At 37.2% G+C, this 22,301-nt stretch overlaps 1 protein-coding gene across 1 annotated transcript; it reads right to left on the bottom strand.

The window, feature by feature from the left end:
- Positions 1 to 10,958: 10,958 nt before the first annotated feature.
- LOC107824916 (ABC transporter B family member 2-like) lies at positions 10,959 to 21,428 on the bottom strand. Its single transcript, XM_016651726.2, has 12 exons — positions 20,952 to 21,428; positions 20,672 to 20,726; positions 20,389 to 20,564; positions 18,183 to 18,383; positions 17,315 to 17,574; positions 15,895 to 16,435; positions 14,344 to 14,723; positions 13,663 to 14,102; positions 13,028 to 13,269; positions 12,701 to 12,948; positions 11,809 to 12,221; positions 10,959 to 11,717 (listed from the first exon to the last, which is right to left on the bottom strand). The coding sequence occupies exons 1-12, from the start codon at positions 21,213 to 21,215 to the stop codon at positions 11,167 to 11,169; spliced, it is 3,771 nt and encodes a 1,256-aa protein (XP_016507212.2). The 5' UTR covers positions 21,216 to 21,428; the 3' UTR covers positions 10,959 to 11,166.
- Between the last annotated feature and the right edge of the window lie 873 nt (positions 21,429 to 22,301).

Genomic DNA, 22,301 nt, shown 5'->3' with positions numbered 1-22,301 from the left:
GTGGGTGGTGCTGCATCGGCTGGTCTACCCTCCTCATAAACCTGCCACCACTGATACGCTGCTCCCGATAGCTGAAATATAGTAAAAGCAACTCCGCTCACCTCTAAAATACTCATGGTGCAGAGAATACAGTGACACTTCTCTAGAAATCTATGTGCATCCTCGGTAGTCGTGCCACTGCAAGTAGGTGGACTATATCTCTTGAACCTCTCAAGCCTCTTCTGCCCCTGGCCTAACCTCAGGATGAACTAGAATAACAGGTTGTACCAGCACCACACCCGAAACCTGACCAATGTGAATCCGCTGCTCTGTAGTACGGGCGGTGGGAGTTTGAGCTCCTCCGCCAATCTGCAAAGTAGTTGGTGCAACGGAGATCAATCCTGCCTGAGCCAATGTACCAAACATGCTCATGATCTGTGCTAGAGTCTCCTGAAGTCCGGGGGTAACAGTAGGCGCCTCCGGTGCCTAACCCCCAACCGGAGCTACTGGCGGCTCATCAATTACTGCTCTAACAGGTGCTCTAGCTACGGCGCGTGCCCCTCCTCGGCCTCTACCTCGGCACCGGCCTCACACGACCCTAGTAGGGGTGCGAGTATCTGCTCAGCTAATCCTAGCGCATGTCCTCACCATCTGTGAGAGAATAGAGATGCAAAGGCTCAAACTTCAAAATTAACAAATCCGTACGACAGGAATGAAAGAAGTGGAGATTTTTCCTAATAGTTTCATAGCCTCTCGAAGATAAGTACAGACGTCTTTGTACCGATCCGAAAGACTCTACTAAACTCGTATGACACGTAGCACCTATGAACCTAAAGCTCTGATACGAACTTGTCACGACTCTAATTTCCCTCCGTAAGATGTCGTGATGGCACCTAGTCTTTAATACTAGGTAAGCCTAATACTTACTAAATTAATGGCAAAATTCAACCAACAGCTATTAAATATGAAACAGAAATTTTTATACAAAGCCAACAATCCCAAAACCAGTAGCACAAGTCATAAGTTCTACTGGGTTCACAAGAAAATCTCTAAGTACAACTGTTCCGGAATAGAAATAAACTTTACAAAAATAACTTCCAAAGGTGACTCTGAGGCCTGCAACGCGACGACAGGTATACCTTGAAGTCTCCACAGAAATATCTGATCTGCTATCTAATAATCAAAAGACTCTGAAGTACCTAGATGTGCACAAAAATGTGTAGAAGTGTAGTATGAGTACACCACGGTCGGTACCCAGTAAGTATCAAGACTAACCTCAGTGGAGTAGTGACGAGGTACAAGTCAAGACACTCACTAGACAATATAACATGTGCAGTATAGAAGTATAAAACTAATAACGGAAAGCGAAAATCAGTAAATGGCAACAAGAACCAACAAGTGATATAAATAGTAAATCAATAAGAACACCGTGAAGTATCATTAAAACCAAATAAGGAACACAAAGGACAATCAATTAGTCAAGCCGAACTAACACAAGTTTCACAACAAAATCACTTTGTGATGCTTCATCTCATAGTCACAAGTCACGGGTCTCAACCCATCATCATATACTCACGGCACCTCGTGCCCACATCTCGCATCACAACCGCACGGACAACTCATGTGCCAAAATCTCAATCCGCCCGACATGATCACAGGCTCAGATTCACAATTCGCCCGGCATGGTCACAAGCTCACAATCACAATCCACCCGGCATTATCTCAGGCTCACATTCACAATCCGCCCATGTAACACAACGGAACATTTTGAAGTAATAAGTGTAAAGCCCCGTAAATTTCGCAAATGAATTCAAGGTTTTGAAGTGCCGGAGTAGACGTTTTGGGTTGAACAATGCACTGAGGAGTAAAGGAAAATATTTGGCAGAGAAGTGCATTTTTGCGGTCCATTATGCGACCGCATAATTACTCTACGGGCCGCATAATGGCCGCAGAGTGAGGCAAGTATGGGCAGGTTTGGATGCCATTCTGCGATCGACTATGCAACTGCAGAACTATTTTGCGGTTCATTATGCGATCGCAGAACAAGTCTGCGGGCCGCATAGCGACCGCAAACCCAGGCAGATGTTTACCCAGTTTTGGGCACCAATTTTGCGGCCGATAGGCGGACCGCATATCAGTTATGCGATCGGATATGCGATCGCATATCCTGTTCCAGAGCTTTATTTTTGGGTTTTTATAACCCGACCCTACTTCATTAAATAGACACAATGGACCATTTTTGAGCAAAATTCTAATATTTTAGAGAGAAGTGAGAGTAGAGAGGAAACCCTAGGCTAATTATTCATCAAGTCTTGCTCAAATCTTGGAATATTAACAAGAAAAACCCATAAGGTCTTCATCCTAAAGGTAAGATTCTACACCCTAACCCTCAATTTTGAATTTTGTCTAGAATTGGGAAATTAGTAAGATAATATTTGGGCATGGGAGTTGTCCATCTTATATGCATGTGTTATCAAAAGGTGTAAGAAGATTGTTGAGCTAAGAATGGTAGATAATGGGTTTGGGATGATGGAACCCACCATAAAAGAACCTTGAAACTTTAATGCACACCTAGTGTTTGATAAAATGCTCAAATGAGCTAGAACCATGATCATCCTCCTAATTTTGATTCAATTTGTTACATTTTCAAAATAGATTGAAGTTGCTAAGATTTTCAGAATATTTCAGAGTGTAAGGAAGCTCAATTGAGGTATGTTGGCTAAACTTTCTCTCTTAGAATTGAATTCCATGATGTTCCCTTAAGTTCCAAGTATGGTTGTCTCATGTTCCTTATTCTATGTTCCGAGTTGTTCCCAATAAATTCGATTGTCCCGAATAAGCAAAGTGATGAGAATTGTGTAATCAAAACTTATTCCGAATGTTCCTATCACATTATGTTATCCTTCGGGAATGTATTCAAGAATGATATGTGTATTAAAATATTATGGCATTGAGTTGTGTTTCAAATGAAAGCTAGTATGCCAAATTGTGTGAGAAAAACTCAATATGCTTAAGACTCTTAATTGCTCATATGTGTACCTAAAGTCATGATTTGGAAATATCTTATTGTTGATAATCTATAAAGATAGTTGGAAGTGAAATAAGTGAATTGGGATATAGAGTGTGGCCAACGTACCAAGAATTTAAGTTATGATTGTGGCTAGTAGTGCAAATGATTGGAGAGGATGCGATAAAGAATATGAAATGAGCCTCGACTCAATTGTTTAAAAATGACTTCAAAAATAAAATTGCCTAAAAGCTTTTGTACTCAATTCATGTCCATAAGTGGTTGCTTTAGCTAATGCTTTGCTTTATAAATATATCCAGTGTGATTCGAATTCTAACATACTTGTGTGTTAAAGTTGTACATTGTCATTTCTGGGGAAGAGTATTGCAAGAATAAATGGTGTATTGATTGTTTATGATTTTGATGTGTGTTTCTATTGTTGGTTAGTATGCCCCATTCTTTGGGAAGAAACCATTTGTGTTTAAAGTTCCCATTACAAATGGATTTGAAGTATATGATTTCTGAAATATTCTAAATGTTGATATTTGATAGTGATCTTTGAAATTGAAAGAGGTGAAAGTGTGGAATATGAAATACGGCCATCATGCCAGAAATAAAAAATCTTGTGAATGGCCAAATAAGCCAAGGAAATAATGTCGTTGTGAATGACTGGAAATACTAATGTGAATTTATACAATGTGAAAGATGTTGAGGTGAGTACAATTGTATTTATGTTACCTCTGTATACAAATCAAATCAAAAATATTTTTGGGAGCATGATTAGCAAAATCGAGGAAGGGAAGGTCATAAGGCCCACATCTAAAACTACACGTGCCGGTGTAGGGGTGGATTGTGATTTTTTCCCTTATTTGGGATGAAATTGAAATACTGGAGAAATTGTGATATTATTCCCCTTAATTGGGATGAAACTGGTAACAACTGTGGATTGGAAAAGTCAACCCACACGGCATATGTGGGAAGGCGACCTAGCTGATCGGGTGGAGATCAGACGTCATATTGCGAATATGGTGGTACTACTCTTGGTAACAACTTTCTTTCGCATCAAATGTCAAACCACATTGTTCGTGGAGATATGGCCTAGCCGATCGGGTGTGATCGGACTTCGTGCTAACAAAGACGCTGGTATATCGGTGCTAATGATCTCCCAAGCAAAACTTGTATATGAAGTTCGTATTTTGAAAATTATTATGTTTTAACTTGATATTTGGATATTGTTGATTGTGACTTGCTGTTTTTATGTGTTGCCTTTTCTTATATGGGCATTCTATTTTGAAAGAGGATTTTTAGCTATATATACTAGTGTTATTCGACAGTACTAACGTCTCTTTTGCCAGGGGCGCTGCATCTTTAATGGATGCAGGTGGTTCTACAGCAGGCGGCATTGATCAGTGATAGCAGTACACTCTTTTCAGCTGATTTGGTGAGCCTCACTTCATTTCGGGGTCATGTATCTTTTGTTTCTCATGTACTGTGTTTTGAGGTATAGCCGGGGCCTTGTTGCCGGCATTTTCATATTACTCTTCTATTGTACTTAGAGGCTCCGTAGACAGGTTGTGGGTTGTAGTTGATATGGGGAATTAAAGTAGAAATGTTGGTATTTGGAAATCATATTTTTCATTAATTCTATAAACTAGTAATATTTTGGAAATTATGAATGAAGCTACTAATGGGAATGAAAAGGAAATTGTTAATAAAATCTTTTCAGTATTTGATTAATGGAGTACATATCCTCTTTATTCATGGATGAGTTTGGGTAGAAGGAAATTTAACAGGTTTGCTCGGCCGGGTTCTCTCGGTTGAGCGCCGGTCGCGCTCCCCAAGTTTGGGGTGTGACAGCTCGGCATGATCATAGGATTACAATCATAATACGCCTGGCATGGTCACAGGCTCACAATCACAATCCACCCGGCATGGTCACAGGCTCACAATCACAATCCGCCCGGGCATGGTCATAGGCTCACAATCACAATCTGCCCGGCATGGTCACAAGCTCAATATCAACATGGAAATAGATAATACAAGAACAGATGGGCATAATCAATAAATGTCAAGTTTCATACTCCTGAGCTAGTATAAGTGGCATGCTACGGCGTATGCTTGTGTGAGTGTGCTACTACAACCCAAGTCAATAAGTAATATCAAATATATCGAATAGCTCATCGAACAACAAAGCAAGTCACGCAAGGTGTATGACAAACACAAGGAAAAGCACATCATCACAAAAATATCACCAATACAATGTCTCCAAACCATCACACATCATCCTTGACATTGCCACCTTTATCTCTCTGTTAGCCACCTGTATCACTTCGCCCTGACATTATCATTAGCCATCCTTATCTCTCCTATAGCCACCCGTACCACTCCGTATAATAGCCACCCTTATCACTTCGCCCGGACAACAACATAATAGCCACCCGTTTCACTTCGTACATTCAACAACAGTGAGATGCCACCATTATGCCCTGCATAACAATAGCGGTGAAATGTCATCCTTATACTCCGCATAACAATAACGGTGAAATGCCACCCTTATACTCGGCAAAACAACAACCAAACTACACAACAATTCACATGTGCTATCATCACAATAATACAACATATCAACTCGTATCACAAGTGTCTGTAGGCCACAACCTTTCCAAACATTCAACGATATCAATATTTTCGCTACCCGTATCACTTCGTACATTCAACAACAGTGAGATGCCACCCTTATGCACCGCATAACAACAACGGTGAAATGCAACCCTTATACTCCGCATAACAACAACGGTGAAATGCCACCCTTATACTCCGCATAACAATAACCAAACCACACAAAAACTCATATGTGCTATCATCACAACAACACAACATATCAACTCTTATCACAAGTGCCCGTAGGCCACAACCTTTTCAAAGATTCAACGATATCAATATTTTCACCACAAATAGTCCACGACTCAACACAACGTATATAAAATCTCAATAACAACAAAATGAACGAAAAAGTAACTCAACAAGGAACAACACCCCCTTTAAGCACAACTTCAATTAGAATAAATTAATGACTCTCGATAACTTCAATTCCAAATAATTGTTTAAGGATAATCTCGATAGTGAAAGTACTTCCATGAAATGGAAAACTTCGAATTCTAGTGTATGAATTAGGCTAACAATGAAGGTGATGGAATGAACTAGTACCACGTCTAAATGCATGAGAACAACCCGGCAACAAAACGATATCACATGACGACAATTTCAACTAAGAGTAGCTCCACAAGAAAAGAAATCACATAATGACAAAAGTGATAGCAACTCCAAATAAAGCATATAAGAGTAAACTCGACAAGTAAAGAATATGACATGTAACGACAAATTCAAATAAAGCACGTGATAGTATACATGACGAATAAAAGGTATAACACGTGCTAACAATTCCAAATAAGTACATAAAAGATGCCTAAGAGTCTAGACTGGTCAAATTTCACATATAAGCCCGAGTATGTGCTCGTAACCTCGCGTACACGGCTTTCACATGACACAAATAGCACAAACGACTCAAATCCTAAGGGGTAGTTCCCTCTCACAAAGTTAGGCATGATACTTACCTCAAAGATGCTAGACCAATACACTAAAATGACCTTCTCGTGTGAAACAATCTCCGGACGGCTCAAATCTAGCCAAGATAACTTAATATTATAAATAAAAACTATATGAAATAATTTTGAATAATAAAGCTTCAATCTTTAATGAAAGCTAAAAAGTCAACCCAAAACGTCAACCCCGGGCCCGCACCTCGGAACCCGACAAAATTTATAAAATCCGAACACTCATTCCAATATGAGTCCAACCATACAAAATTTAAACAATTCCGAAATCAATTCGTCCTTCAAATCATCATTTTATATTTTTGAAAGTTTTCACATAATTTTCATTTTTTTCTAACTAAAACTACTAATTTAATGATAAAAACAAGGATGGAATCATGAAATAAAATTAGATCCGGGTAACGAGCACTTACCCCAATCCAACACGTGAAGAACCCCTCAAATATTGCTCAAATCTGAGGTCTACAACTCAAAATATGATAAAAATGGTCAAACCCTCGAAATAGAGTACTTTTATATTTTGCCCAGATATTACACATCGCGATCGCGAAACATTCCTCACGATCACAAAGAACAAAGTGAAGGCTGCCAAAAATAGCCTTACGTGAACGCACAAACACAGCCGCGAACATGACTCATAGCGACCTCCGCTTACCCGATCGCGAACAAAATGATGCGAACAGGAAGAACAATAAACCTGGCCTCCCCAGCATGGTCGCCCACTATGCGATCGTGTAACATCTACCGCAAACGAGATGAAGCAACCTACACAAGCACGCGATCGCGGACTATTCTTTGCGAACGCGAAGAAGGAAAAATGGTCAGTCACAAAATAGCCTACGCGATCACGACTAGCACTTCGCGATCGCGAATAAGGACATCAGACACCAGAATTCTGCAATCCAAAACATGGAGAAATGACCCGTAGCCCATCCGAAGCACACCCGGGGTCCCCGGGACCCCGTCGAAACATACCAACAAGTTCCATAACATAACACGGACCTGCTCGAGGCCTCAAATCACATCAACCAACATCAAAACTATGAATCGCGCCTCAAATCAAACTTAATTAACTTATGAACTTTCAACTTCTACAACTCGCGTCGAATCATATCAAATCAAACCGGAATGACGTCAAATTTTGTATGCATGTTCCAAATGACACGATGGAGCTATACCAACTCCTGGAATCAAAATCCAAACCCGATATCCACAAAGTCAATTCCCGGTCAAACTTCTCAACTTTCCAAACCTTCAACTTTCCAATTTTCGCCAGAATGCATCAAATTAACCTACGGACCTCTAAATCAAAATCCGTACATACGCCTAAGTCCAAAATCATCATACAAATCTATTGGAATCATCAAAATACCATTCCGAAGTCGTTTACATAAAAGTCAAACTTCGGTCAACTCTTTTCACTTAAGCTTTTAAAATCAGAATCATCCTTCCAAATCAAATCCGAATCATCTGAAATCTGAATTCGACCACACACGCAAGTCATAATATATAATACGAAGTTGTTCGAGACCTTAATCCACCGAATGGGATGCTAATTCTCAAAACGACCGGTCGGGTCGTTATAGATGCCCTCTTCATGTGGGGAGAAAGAGAATTTCTTACTTTGGGGACTCAATAATCAAAATAGTGAGAAAGACTAAAGGGTGGCAAGGAAAACTATTATCGATCGGTGGAAGAGTTGTCCTCATTAAACATGTCCTTCAATCTCAACCTTTACACGTTTTAGCTACTATGGAACCTCCAAAAACTATTTTAAACCAAATAGAAAAATAACTGACTAGATTATTTTGGGGTACACCTTATGGAAAGCAGAGGTATCATTGGAGTTCCTGGAAGAATTTGTGTTATCTTAAAGAGGAGGGTGGTATGGGAAAGGAGCTTAATGTTGATCAGTGATTCTTTTGCTATGAAGAGATGGTGGAGGTTCAAAACTACTCAGTCCCTTTGGTCTGATTTTCTTTCTGAGTAGGAAGTACTATAATAGAGTCCATCATGTTAAGAAGAAAATATCGCAAAACCAAACACATTATGCTCCAATCTTGACTAATCATACGAAGATCGAAAACGGTTTTGTCCGTATACAATACATCTTGTGGAAGTGCAATGCGGGAAAAGTTAGCTTATGGTGGGATAATTGGCTCGGAATCGACCCTTTAGCAAATATTATGCAGTTTGATGAACCATGTGACATGAGAACTATTAATCAAGTTAGAGTTCGTAACTCTCTGCACTTTGAAGAACTTCAGCAGTTGCCAGAATATATCTATGAACTCATTCTCTCTACTAAGCCAGGGGATCCAAATGCGACTGACTTAGCTATTTGGATGCCTTCTAGTAATGGTTCTTTCACTATTTCTTCAGCTTACCAATGCATTAGACCATCCAGGGGTGAATCATTAACTTTGAAGGGTGTTTGACACAATTTTTTGCCTTTTAAAATGTCTTTTCTCACGTGGAGGATGTTGAAGAGAAAACTGCCATTTGACGACGTAATCTCAAGATTTGGACAACCACCTATCTCCATGTGCCACTGTTGCAGAACACCACAAACAGATACTATGCACCATACTTTTGTGAATGGGGAACTAGCAGAGAGAATCTGGAAACTATTTGGTGGCCCTTTGCTTATCAGATGGGATGATAGTCCTTTCATCACTTTACTCAGCAAATGGTGGAATTGCAAGCCGAAAAACAAGATTCATCAGGTAATTTTGAGAATTATCTCCATAGTAATTTGCTGGGAACTTTGGAAAGCTAGATGTGCTTCAAATTATGGGGTACTAAACTTTCTTTTGCTAGAGTCCAGTTTAATGTCTCTAATCACTTAAAGTGGGTCATTTCAAACATAATGTTCTTTTCGATAACTCTGTAACATGGTATAGGTTGTGTACCTTATTTTTATCCTTAAAGCCTAGATTAAAATGTATTAAGGTAAGATGGGAGAGGCCTAGCTTTGGGTGGGTGAAGCTTAATACTAATGGTAGTAGGCTATGATGGTATGACTGGTTCTGGTGGTATTGTGAGGGACCATAGAGGGGAACTAATAATGGCGTTTGCTCATGCTATTGGAAGTGGAACTAATAAAATGGCGGAAGCATCTGCAGCATTATATGGATTAAGATGGTGCCATTCAAATGGCTATGATAGAATTGTGCTGTAATGTGTGACTCTCTTCTTGTTATTGACATGCTGAAAAGAAAAAGTAAACCTCCTTGGCAACTGGAGGATCCTATTAGAGAGGCTTTACAGATCCTTCAACAACAAAATTGTGTGATTCAACATTGTTACAGGAAAGCTAACAAGTAGCGGATGTCCTTGCAAAATGGAGCCATGATATACAAGACGTGGTTCTTTTCAGTCGGATGGAATTACCCACACATGCTATTGGACCTTACAGAATGGACAAGATGCAAATGCCTACTCTTAGGCACAAGATTATTAAACGCAACTTCTACAATGCATAATTCTTTTGAAGCATGGTCTTGTTTTGTTTTATAAACTGCCCAGAGGAACTTTGTATAAGAAATTTGGTTGCTGGGACCTTTTGTTTACTTTTGATACTAGGATACAGGTAGCAGACCATGGAAAGCTGCTGAAGCTTGGGATCAGCTATATGTATCACCCCGACTTTTTTATTATTCGGAGGTTCTTGGCTTGATGTCCCCCTCCACTTTTTGTATGCTCCCGGTTCTTTGATATACAGGGTTATTATTAAATAAATAAATAAATTTTAAAAAAAAAGTACCTAATTAATAACCTAGTTGTTGACTTGTTGTAGGCAAAGGTGGTTAACTTAACCATTTTGAGGTGTTAGGAGGACGATGATTTTTGTGTGTGATGGAATTGGGACTGAACTAGAAGTTCGTTTATGAAAGTTGGGTGTGGATTGAGGAAAGCCCATCAAGCAAATGCGCACCAAAATTGTACTAGTCCACTAATTATTCTTTTTTCAATGCATATGAACTATTTACAGTGCAACTATTCGAAAATGTTAATCAGAATTTATTTGGAAAAAAAAAACACAAACAAAGAAAAGAGAACGATGTGGTAATCTTTGCACTTCTGTAGTTTTACAATATTTTACAAGGAAGAAAAGCAGATTCATTTAACCCTATTTTCGAACCATTGGAGAATTTTTCCTTAATAAGTGCAAGTAACTTTTGATTTTAAAATTAAATTTGTTTTTTCCCTTCCCATACTCCATTTGTGGAATTATTGTAATTTTGTTTTTTTTTCTTGTTAATCAGAAAGTGGTTAACCGATTATACAGTTACGCCCTAAAGTTTTCAACATGATCCCCACCCTCAAACTAGTGAAATAAACATGGAGCCTTTAAGAACGGTAAAAATATTCCAGGGGAAGAACAGTTAAAAAATAGTCTTAACATCTGAATACTAAGGATCACAATAGCCAAAGAAGCTGAGCCATATATTATTTACGATAGATCAAACAGAAAAGAATGCAACTATATTAAACATGATGAGGTAAAGAATTGTACACATTGAGTTTCTGTATGATAAAATATCTCCAAGTATGTTGGTTATGCTATTGCTGTAGATGTTGGTGTTGCTGTAAGTTGATTAGCTTATAGTAGGCTCCATCCTTGTTCTCTACGAGTGCAGAGTGAGTTCCTTGCTCCACTATTCTCCCATCTCGTAAAACAGATATCTGATCTGCATTTTTTATGGTGGATAATCGATGTGCCACAATGACGGTAGTCCTGTTTTTCATCAACCTGTCTAATGCTTGTTGAACTATACGCTCAGATTCCACGTCAAGAGCACTTGTAGCTTCATCTAACAGCAAGATTTCAGGGTTCTTTAGAACAGCTCGGGCAATGGCTACCCTTTGCTTCTGTCCGCCGGACAGTTGAACTCCTCGCTCCCCAACTTGAGTCGAGTAGCCATGGGGTAGTGCACTAATGAAATTATGTGCATTAGCAAGCTTAGCTGCTTGAATCACTTCTGCCTCAGATGCTCCCTCTTTTCCATAAAGGATGTTCTCATAGATTGATGTGGCAAAAAGTGCTGGTTCTTGTTGGACCAGGCCAATGAGCTTTCTTAGAGACTTGAGCTTCAGCTTCTTGATGTCTTTGCCTGTGTAAATTCACATCACCAATATGATTAAGTCAATCTTAGCTGAAAGTTGGAACGTTTCTAGTTCAAAACAATATAGGTATAAACTTACCATCAATGATCACTTTCCCTGATACTGGATCATAGAACCGTAAAATGAGAGACAGTACTGAGCTTTTACCAGAACCACTCTGCCCTACTATCGCCATACTCTTTCCTGCATGCACTCTCATATTGAAGTCTTTGAAAATGTGAACATCGGGTCTTGCAGGATAGCAGAACTCAACATCCTTAAACTCAATTGAGCCCTCAACCCTAGTTACCTCCTCTCCAGTGTCACTTAAAATTTCTGTCCTTCGATCAAGCACCTCAAATACTGATGCTACCATTTGGTTTCCTTTTATAAGATCTGGCGCCATTGCAAGGGTCTCTCCCATAGCCAGAGCGGTTACAATCAAAACCATAAACGATTTCATAACAGATTTGAAGCCGGCTATTTCCTTCCCCATCAAAACAGAACCATACCTATACAAAGTTTAGGAAGAATACGTGTTAAACTATTGCGAGCTCATCTTCATAAGGTAGGGGTAAGGTCTGCGTACGCATTACCCTCCGCAGACCCCACTTATGGGATTACACTGGGTTTATTGTTGTTGTTGTTGTTGTTGTTGTTGTACATGTTAAACTACTGCGTGCTCGAGTGAAAACCATATTGGTACAAGGTTGTAAACTAAGTAAAATAAACAACTGTTATAATGTATGGGACTGGCTATCTACTTCACTAAACTAGTACTTTTTTCTCTTCTAGATGGTTTGTAAATATGTGAAAGAAGGTGATAAATTTATCCAGAGTCCCAAAATCGTCGCAGTATGTAATGGTGCAAGACTGCAAGTATGCAAAGCACTTCACTCTAAACTACAAGCTGCATTCCCACCCAAAGAAAACCCCAACAACCAAGTAACAAGATGAATAATTAAGATAAGTAAAAACTTGAGCAACATACCATAAGGCAAGGGCATAAGAGGAGAAGATGAAAAACTGAGAGACTCCATAAAAGATACCGGCAATCTGACCCCTGCTAAATGACCGCTTTGCAGGTTCAACAAGTTCACGAGCATAGAGATCAGTTACCTTTTCCTCAGCGCAGAATGCTACAACAGTTCTGATGTTACTTACAGCCTCACCGGCAAACATATTTGCTCTAAGATAGGCTTTGCTCAAGTCACCACCAAAGCCTTGCATAAAGAATTTCTGCAAGAATAGCAATACCTATCAACAGAATGATATGAAAGATATAATGACACATGCTGATGAAGGGAAAAGATTGAACCTCACTGATGTGACCACTAACGATAAGTGGATACATAGCCATGACAACAAGGGTGAGCCTCCAATTCAAGATGAATGCAATGATGAAGGAAGTGACCACCAAACCTACATTCTGCAGGAGAATAGTAGAGCGATCAACCACTACAGTTCGCAATAGAGTAGCATCACTTTCCAATCGTGATGCAAGTGTAGAACTTGAGTTGTTCATCTCATCAAACCATCCTATCTCATTTCTTAGCATAGCTGCAACCAAATATAGAAAAATGTTAGGTACTTTTTATTTGAATAGAGGACAGACAAAAAGAAGGGCAGATACAAAGAAAGCAGATATCAACGCGAGGTTTCAACAAGATGTAGCAAAGCTATGATTCAAATTTATATGAAATCATTAATCAAGAAAAAATTCCTACATTTGGAAGTCATTTAAAGATATAAATTAAGCAACCTGTCGATTAAAGGAATGATACTAAAAAAACAGAGATGAGTGAATCATATTCTAAAATTAAATATGATGAATAATATCAACGCGATGAACCAAAGTTTTACTACGCGACAAACTTATGCAATTGCAGGTCTACATATTTACACGAAAAGCAACGTCTCATACAAGAAAAACATTGATTATTATATGATTACCAGAGAACATCATTTCTCTCACGCGAAGTGTAAGACGCTCTCCTATGATTCCAAAGCAAGTATGTGCAATGGCGTGAACAACGACGGTTAATACTGCACCACCACAAAACAGGAAACAAATCCTCTTCACTTCATGGCGTGTTGTGTCCCAATCCATGTAGTAAGACACAAGGGCTTGTGACACCCCTAAGGCAAAGAGAGGCATCTGAGCTCCAGCAATAAATGCACAGATAGTTCCAATAACCCCATAATACCAGTCAGGACGAATCATGGAATACAATCTCCTTGCGGAAATATTTGGTGAGTAAACATCCTCTACACCATCAGCGCCAATACCGCTAACAGATTTTTCAGATCGAAAGCTAGCTCCACGACTACGTGTTGTTGTTCGGGATAACTCACGGGAATACCTTATGCTGCTTTCGCGTGAATACCTTATGCTGTAGAAAAAAGATCAAGCAAATTAACCATAAAAATGATTGAAAGATCAGGTCTCACAGCTTACAAGCAAGAACTACCACCTTTTATAATTTGTTTGAGCCTACATTAGCAGAACATTTTCAAGTATCACCAGAACAGTAGCAGTGTAGCACTAGTCGTCAAAAGTACGACAATGTAATGCAACAATAAAGAGGATATCATGATATTTGGATATAATGTATCAGCAGGTAAATCTTGTACCTAAGTGGTCGTCCCATGGTAGGCCCTTGAGAAGGATGGCGATGCAAAGAAGCTGCTTGTTGAAGTTGAACAAGTGATGCATAGGCACCATCTGGTTTCGAAATAAGCTCCTCATGACTTCCAGTTTCTACTATCTTGCCACTGTTTACAACAGCTATAATATCAGCATTTCTAATGGTAGAAAGGCGATGAGCAACAATTACAGTTGTTCTTCCCACCATCACACGATCAAGAGCATTTTGTACACTTTTTTCGGACTCAGCATCAAGTGCACTCGTAGCTTCATCTAATAGAAGAATTGATGGATTCTTCACTATAGCACGAGAAATAGCAATTCTTTGCTTCTGCCCCCCAGATAACTGAACCCCCCTTTCGCCAACCTGTAAATGACACAGCCTCAGATATCTATTATGTTTTATTAAAGATAACAGTCAGTCAGTCTTATGAGGCCTTTCTTGAATATTTGCTGTGAAAAAGAGAAGACATAAAAACTCTAGTTGAAATTTTTTTCCTTAAGTAGGAGTTTTGAGCTAAGAAAGTTTCTTAATCCTTGGGATTCTTAATTATGTCATAATCAATAAGAATACTCTGCACAATTTTTTAAATATCCTTTTCGTTGACATATTTGATAGGAATATACAAAATATTTTCAATAATTCTCGACTTTCAAGACAAACATTCCAACTCGAGACAGTGAAGTGACTTGAGTTTGTTCTTTTTTAGAAAGCAGGTGATACTAATAAACCAATAGAATAGTTAATAATTGCCTAAATAGTGCCTCCGAATACTGAACACTTAACGAAAAGAAAAGCAGCACCAGAATTCTTCTCCCAAAATGCCGCTTGTAATGCATTGCGAAAGAAAGTCCTTGTAATACGCAGGAAAAAGAATCTATTCTCAGCTATTGGAAAGAGGTATAGTGCCAGAAATCTCCAAAAGACCATTTAGCTTGTTTGTTGGCTGAGAGTAGCCAAAATAGTTACAAAGACAATGAGAAGAAATCCAATTTTTAGAGGAAGAACTCAATATCCAAACAATAGTACCATGAATACAACAATGAAGGAAAAGACATTTTTGGAACAATAACCGGAAATTCAATCAACCTATACTTCTTGGCCATAGACGCAGTCAAAACACCCAAGTTAGTTGGATGTGCCGATCCCACATCCACATCCGAATTGTGTCGGATCGACATGGGTTTGGCAAGGATTTTGAAGGATCTGAGCAGCATAGACTCATATCTCAACACTCAAACTCTGGTACAGTGAGAAGAAAAAAGAAAAAGTTTTGGGAAGTTTTGCTTGTAAAGACGCAGAAAGTTTTGCGAAGGTTTTGTGCTGTAGTTGCTATTTGCTATTAGACAGCCACACACTGTAGTTGCTATTTGCTATTAGACAGCCACACAAACACTGAAATTAGCTATGTGAGAACATTTAAGGCACAATCATAAGCAAGTACTTATTAAGTAATAAATAAATAAATAGAAGCACCCATTTTATTCTCTTTGCTATAGTGTGACATCACCTAGTGCATGTAAAGGACAGAATGTACCTGAGTTTCGAACCTATCCGGGAGGTTGTTGATGAAAGTCATTGCTTCTGAAAGTTTGGCCGCACGTGCAATATCTTCTAGGCTAGCATCACCTTTTCCGTAGAGAATGTTCTCTCTAATGGTTGTAGCGAAAAGGGCGGGTTCTTGATTTACCAGCCCTATTTGCTGTCTCATCCACTTCAAGTCCAGGTGCCTAATATCAGTTCCATCCAATAGTATATGTCCCGAGAGTGGTTCATAGAAGCGTTCAATCAAAGATATAACTGTACTTTTCCCTGATCCACTTCCTCCCACAAGAGCTACAATCTTCCCTGATGGAATATCAAGAGAGAATTTGTCAAAGATTGCCACATCGGGACGAGATGGATAGCTAAAACATACATCTCTAAATTGGATGTGCCCATCTACTTTGCTCAGCTGCTGACCACTCTTGGAGCTGGTTTTACTGACAGTATCTCGTTCAATCATCTCAAAAATAGGATAGGCAGCTGACTTAGCCCTGAGGAATGCTGTAATATCTGGCGCTGCCTGCCCCAGTGACCTGAGAAGCAGTTAAAGCTTAATTGAAGCCATTATTCCTCATAAACACTACAAAAGCTGGGCAGCTAGTGGAGCACCTACTTTATGACGATTAAAAGTCTGAAATCAAGATAAATGCACTGGAAAACTTTCCAAGCGGCATAGACACAAAAAGACCTCTATAAACTACGGAAGAAGTTTGACCAAGTATAGAAGTAACAAGTGACTAGATCATTAAGGATGAGACACCATGTCAGAGGCATCTGTTTTCTCACTGAGTTTTTGTTAGAGCATTGCCTATAAAGGGTAACCTTGCGAATTGCTCCAAATTTTCAAACGTCAAAAGGGTAAATGGACGTATATCTATCCTGTAACCAATAGAGATATCTTGAACAAACAAACTTCTTTAAACACAAATCAGGTTATTGAGATTCTCGCATTACAAGACAGCAAAACTATGCTGTTTCAATTCAGTGCAAATGGTTGAGCCTAACACAATAACCTGCCTTATCAGCAAGCCACAACTAATCTGATATCTTCTGTTGAATGCAGAAAAGTTTAGCTTGGGATTCGAAAACTACACTTGGTGTTCTTCACATCCAACAACTACAAAAGTTTGAAGCTATAGTACAAAGATCAATTTTTTCAACATACAAGCAGTATAAATTAGCATTGCTTTAACACGACAGCTCAATCTATCAAGAATGGCTACACTGGCATGAAAGAGATTAGTCGTTATATATCATATGTAAGTAGTGATGAGATTCAGAGAAGCACCGTACTCTCAAGAAAAGAGGGCACTAGTCTCTGTTAATACTTGTAATAGTTTAGTTGTTTAAGATTATGTTGTGGAAGCATTTCGAAATTAAGTATGAAAAGGCATGAAAAGCAAAGAACTTACAGGCCAGCAATGACAACATTGAGCATGGTGGTGAAAGAATCTCCTCCATTTGCAATATTCTTGTGCACGATAATGCTAGTGAACCACACAAGCAATGACCAAGAAAGGAAAAGGACACAATGCAAGGTGCCCAAACCCATGCCCTTTGCCAATCCAGCTTTCTTTCCATACTTATAAGTGTTCAACAAGGCACCTTTATACGATTTAACGGCCTTCTCTTCTCCAGTAAATGCTTGCACTGTTCTAACATTAGCTACAACCTGATAATTGCAAACGATCACTAACAACAATCAGGGGGGATTTAAAAAGTGGAATTGAGGTACTATTTATATGAGTACGAGTAAAGTATGATCATTTCTTAAATAAATTACTCTACCGTCCTAATTTATATGACACTCTTTTCATTTTGGAACGTCCAAAAGTTTGACACCACCAATTTCTGTACAACTTTCAAAAATTCAAATTCATTGAATTATTAAAATTTTAAACTGTATGTGATATTTTCTCCACCTAACTAACTCCTCAACCAGCTGAGAATTGCTTTTCTTGAGCCGAGAGTCTATTGAGAACAACCCCTCTAGCTCCACAAGGTAGGAGTAACGTTTGTGTACACACTATCCTCACCAGACCCAATATTGTGGGAATACACTGAGCTGGGTATGTTATTGTTGTTTAGCTAACTCCTCAACCATTATTTTAATATTTTTCTTCCACAATCACTAATATATAATTTAAGTCAATTCTACCATCTTAAAACATATGTCCAGTAATATACCATCATAAATACAGGGCAGCTTGGAGTACATATTGACATTATCAGTTTGACATGCTAAGCGAAAGACTTTTGTCAGACAGTTGGAGTGCATACCTCTTCAGCAATTTCTCCAGCTTTAATATAGGATTTGCGAACTCGGGCGATGAGACCAGTAGCTATGTAGGCATAAATACCACCGGCGAGAGCGATCAAAGGCACAATTGAAAGAGTCACCAAGCTAATTTGCCATACCCTTATGAATCCAATTGTAAAACCAGCAAAGAAACGGCTGACATAGTGCATGAAATTTCCCACCTGCACTGACAGCACCGCCACTCATATCCACAATGCTCATTAAAATGCTTGTATTCACAGTTAATTTTCACAATGTTAAGTGCCCAATGCTCATCAATGAACTGTAGAACATTAAAGTAAACAAATTCGTTTTTCTTGTTTTGAGCAATTTGAGTACTATACAAACTCTTAACCAGATTTAGTTTTTTATTTACAATCTCTCATGTCACACGTCTCAACCTTACCATAAACAAAAGTTTGATATTTAAGTTGAGAAAAATAAAAAGACGAGCCTAATATCTGTCAAATTTACACTTTAATTCCATATTTAGACCCTATTTGGCCAAGTTTCTATGAAGTCAAAATTATTATTTTTTTTTGAAAATTTAAGGTATTTTGCCAAGATAGATAAGTGTTTAAAAAGTATCACCAGAACTAATTTTTATTACTTTTGAGAAAAAGCTACAAATTCTAGTTTCTTTAAAAAGGCACAAACAGAAAATTAATTTTTTCAACATAAAAATATGTTTACCAAAAATTTATATTTTTCAAATTATCCTGGTTAATTTAACTTTTCTTTTCTTTTTTTTTCTACCATCCATTTTTTTGTCTTATTATCATTTTTTATTCTTCTTTGAAATAGTCTCTACTATAAATAGATCTCTTCTTTTATATAGAATTTATGGAGTTGATTTTCAATTTATATTGAACGATGCACATTGATATGTTTGAATCATCATGTATACAATAAGTAATGTAATATTGCCAATATTATTTAACTATATTTATAGTGATTAAAATCTTTAATATATATTTTTATTTTATATTTTACAAATTCCACTCTCTATAACAAATAATACTAATTATAAATTGAATATTTATTGTCCTTTTGCGAAATTTGATACTCAAAAGTATTTTGAAAAGATTGGTAAAACACAATTTGCTTATCAAATATTGCAAAAAAACACTTCTAAAATAAATTGGCCAAACACAAACTATTATTCTCCAAAAGTATTTTTTTCAAAATGTATTTTTGAACAAAAGTATTTCTCAAAATAAGCAGTTTACAAATTACCAAGCAACTCCTAATTGGACAGGGAGGGCATTTTAGTTAAAAAATCATCCTACGTTAGTTTCAATTTATTATTTAATCACAGTAAATTAATGTGATTTGACGAAAACAATAAATATGAATATTTTCTTAGATATGAATAAGAAAATGGAAAAGACATAATCCCTCATATTATTTTCCTTTACCATTTTTTTCTATTATTCTTACCTTTTGACTTTAAGAAGAAGAATTTCTCACAGACTATATGGTTTGGATTTCTAATACAAAATATTGGAGTATGTAAATTAACTAACCATTGGTTGTGATTCAAATAGAGATCCATTTGTTTAATAAAGTAAATGGTGCGGATACATCTATAGCAAGTATGGGGAACTAATACTTACTAATATGACCAACATGAGTCACATGGAGTTCTTTTTCTATTACATTAATTATTGTTCTTCGAGCATCGATGAGTATCACATTCAATTTGAGAAACATTCCAAAGTAGTAGTTTTAAAATAAAAGAAGAATAAATTTTAATCACATTCTACTTGGAAATCCAGCTGGTCAACAGAGAAAGAACATAAAATTATTACTGGTCCGTAACTTCAAAATTTAATATTGATTTATAAAAATAGAAACAAATTCAAAAACTAATTAATGCCACCAAATTGCATTTACTCTTTTTCCAGATCAGCTACAGGAGAGTTAAAGCCTTTCCCTACTTTTAAGACCTATGTCCCAACTTTTCCTTACATATAATGAATAACATGATGTAATCTGAAGCTCCCAACTACTAACTAACTATAGAAATTCTTTTATTTATTTATTTTCCTTTCTCTATAGTATTCTTTTCATAAATTCCCAAAAAGGGATTTTTGAAAACATAATTTTACAGTGAATGAGTCGAGAAACAAAAAATGAGACCAGAATTGAATATTGAAATTTGAAAATGATGGGAAATGGAAGTACCTTCTCAGAAATAGCATCTTGAACAATAATAATATCACTGGTAATTGCAGAAATTACTTCTCCAGTGGAAGCTTCAGTGTCAAAAAGACTTATATCTTGATTTAAGATGGACTTCAAATATGCCATTCTCATCTTTGCTGCTTGCCTTTCTCCACTGTGCATCCAACAAGCCACCTCTTTTTTTACAAGAAACAAGAACAAATATTTAGGAATATAAATGACATAAGTAGGAGAAGAATTTAGATGTCCTTATGTAAAAATGAAAACAAAAAGTTGATCAAACCTATCCATGATGAAAATAGTACCACCACACTTAGGTACACAAAATCCAATGCGTACTGCAAAACAACAATCCAAAAAGAACATAATTAAGTTCCTCCCAGAATAATGATAAATAAATAAAAAGGAAAACATAAACCATTAACTATTCGGATTTAATGTATAGAAATTAAGCTCTAATTTAACTTTTGAGTACCTATATAAGTAAGAGTTTTAATTATTTTCATAAATTATCTCTAGCATTTTCTTCATAGAAAATAGAGTAATGTTAAAATTATGCATACCTTGGCAACTTTGTGAGAAGTTTCAGCAGGAAAAAGATAAGCGAGACCAATAATATTTATCAACTTCCCAAAGAAAATGAAGAAAACAGGAACAGAAGCACCATGTACACAAGCACCAATGGATCCAAAAAACATCAAGAAGTAGTCATAGACATCAGCAAAAGAAAACAGCTTCAACAATGAAACTTTTCCAGGCTTTTTGCTCTCTTCTTCTTTTTGCTTCACACCACCCTCCACAGATAATTCATGACCTTGCTGCCTCATTTTTTCTTTTAATTATGAGCAATAAAGCCACAAAAGGTTTCCTTCTTATAAGAGCAATAACAGTTTTCCTTCTTATAAACAAAACAGTAGAGAAGAAAGATGAGGTAATAATAATTATGCTGGTTAAGGTAATATAGAGAGATAGACAAGGCAAAGGAATGAGCAAACAGTACGGTGGTATGTTGCAAAAAATTCTACAACTACCACCACCATAGTTTCCGAAAAACTCAATCTCTATTCTATTATTTTTATAGACACTAATTTAATTTAATTTATTAATTTAACTTTTATATATACCTTGACAGCCTGACAGTCTAAAGAATAAAGAATTTTTTATCGTTGTTGTTTAACTTGTTGTGCTAGGTTATTTTTTAATTTATTAATTTTATTTTTCATGAATAATTATTTGTAATTACTTTTTAAATGACTTAATAATATAAATATTATTTTATGTATTGAAGTTAACTCTAAGACTCCTTGGTATGAGTATATACCGGACTTGACATACAGTTAAATCACTTTTACAAAAGTTTAAATTGAAAAGAAATTAAATTGGGGCTTTTGTCTCAAGAATTTTGCCGCAGGAATTGAAGTTTCATCCCCTCCCTCTATCTACTTATCTGGAAGCATTAAACACCACCTCTTGAAACTTACTGTTTTAGTTGGCACAATAATAGTACGTAGTAGATACTTTAGGCTGGTTTAGAAAATACGATAAGTGTCCGTAATAGCTAACCAAACGGTCATTTAAACAGCTAAATTTATACTGCGGAGAAAATTTTCCATAATTATTTATCGTTCTGACAAATTAATCCATTTTATTTAGAAATATTTGACGTTTTAAAAAAACAAGAAACATTTATTAAGTGCTTTTTTTGCACTTCATCTTATGCTCCAATGATAGGGTGTTAATTAAGTAAAATATTTAAACCATTCACTACTAAGAAACTGTCAAAAAGCGTATAGAAAAACCGACTGAAATCGGTCGGAATCGAACAAAAACCGACCGATTTCCAACCGTTTTTGATTCGTCGAAAAAATAATGGTCGCTAACGGATATCGACCGCAGACAGTCGATATTTCCGA

This window comes from Nicotiana tabacum, chromosome 23, assembly GCF_000715075.1.
Source record: "Nicotiana tabacum cultivar K326 chromosome 23, ASM71507v2, whole genome shotgun sequence".
NCBI classification, from domain to species: Eukaryota; Viridiplantae; Streptophyta; class Magnoliopsida; order Solanales; family Solanaceae; genus Nicotiana; species Nicotiana tabacum.
The sequence above is the reverse complement of the archived record's forward strand: the minus strand, read 5'-3'. Positions and strand labels throughout refer to the sequence as shown.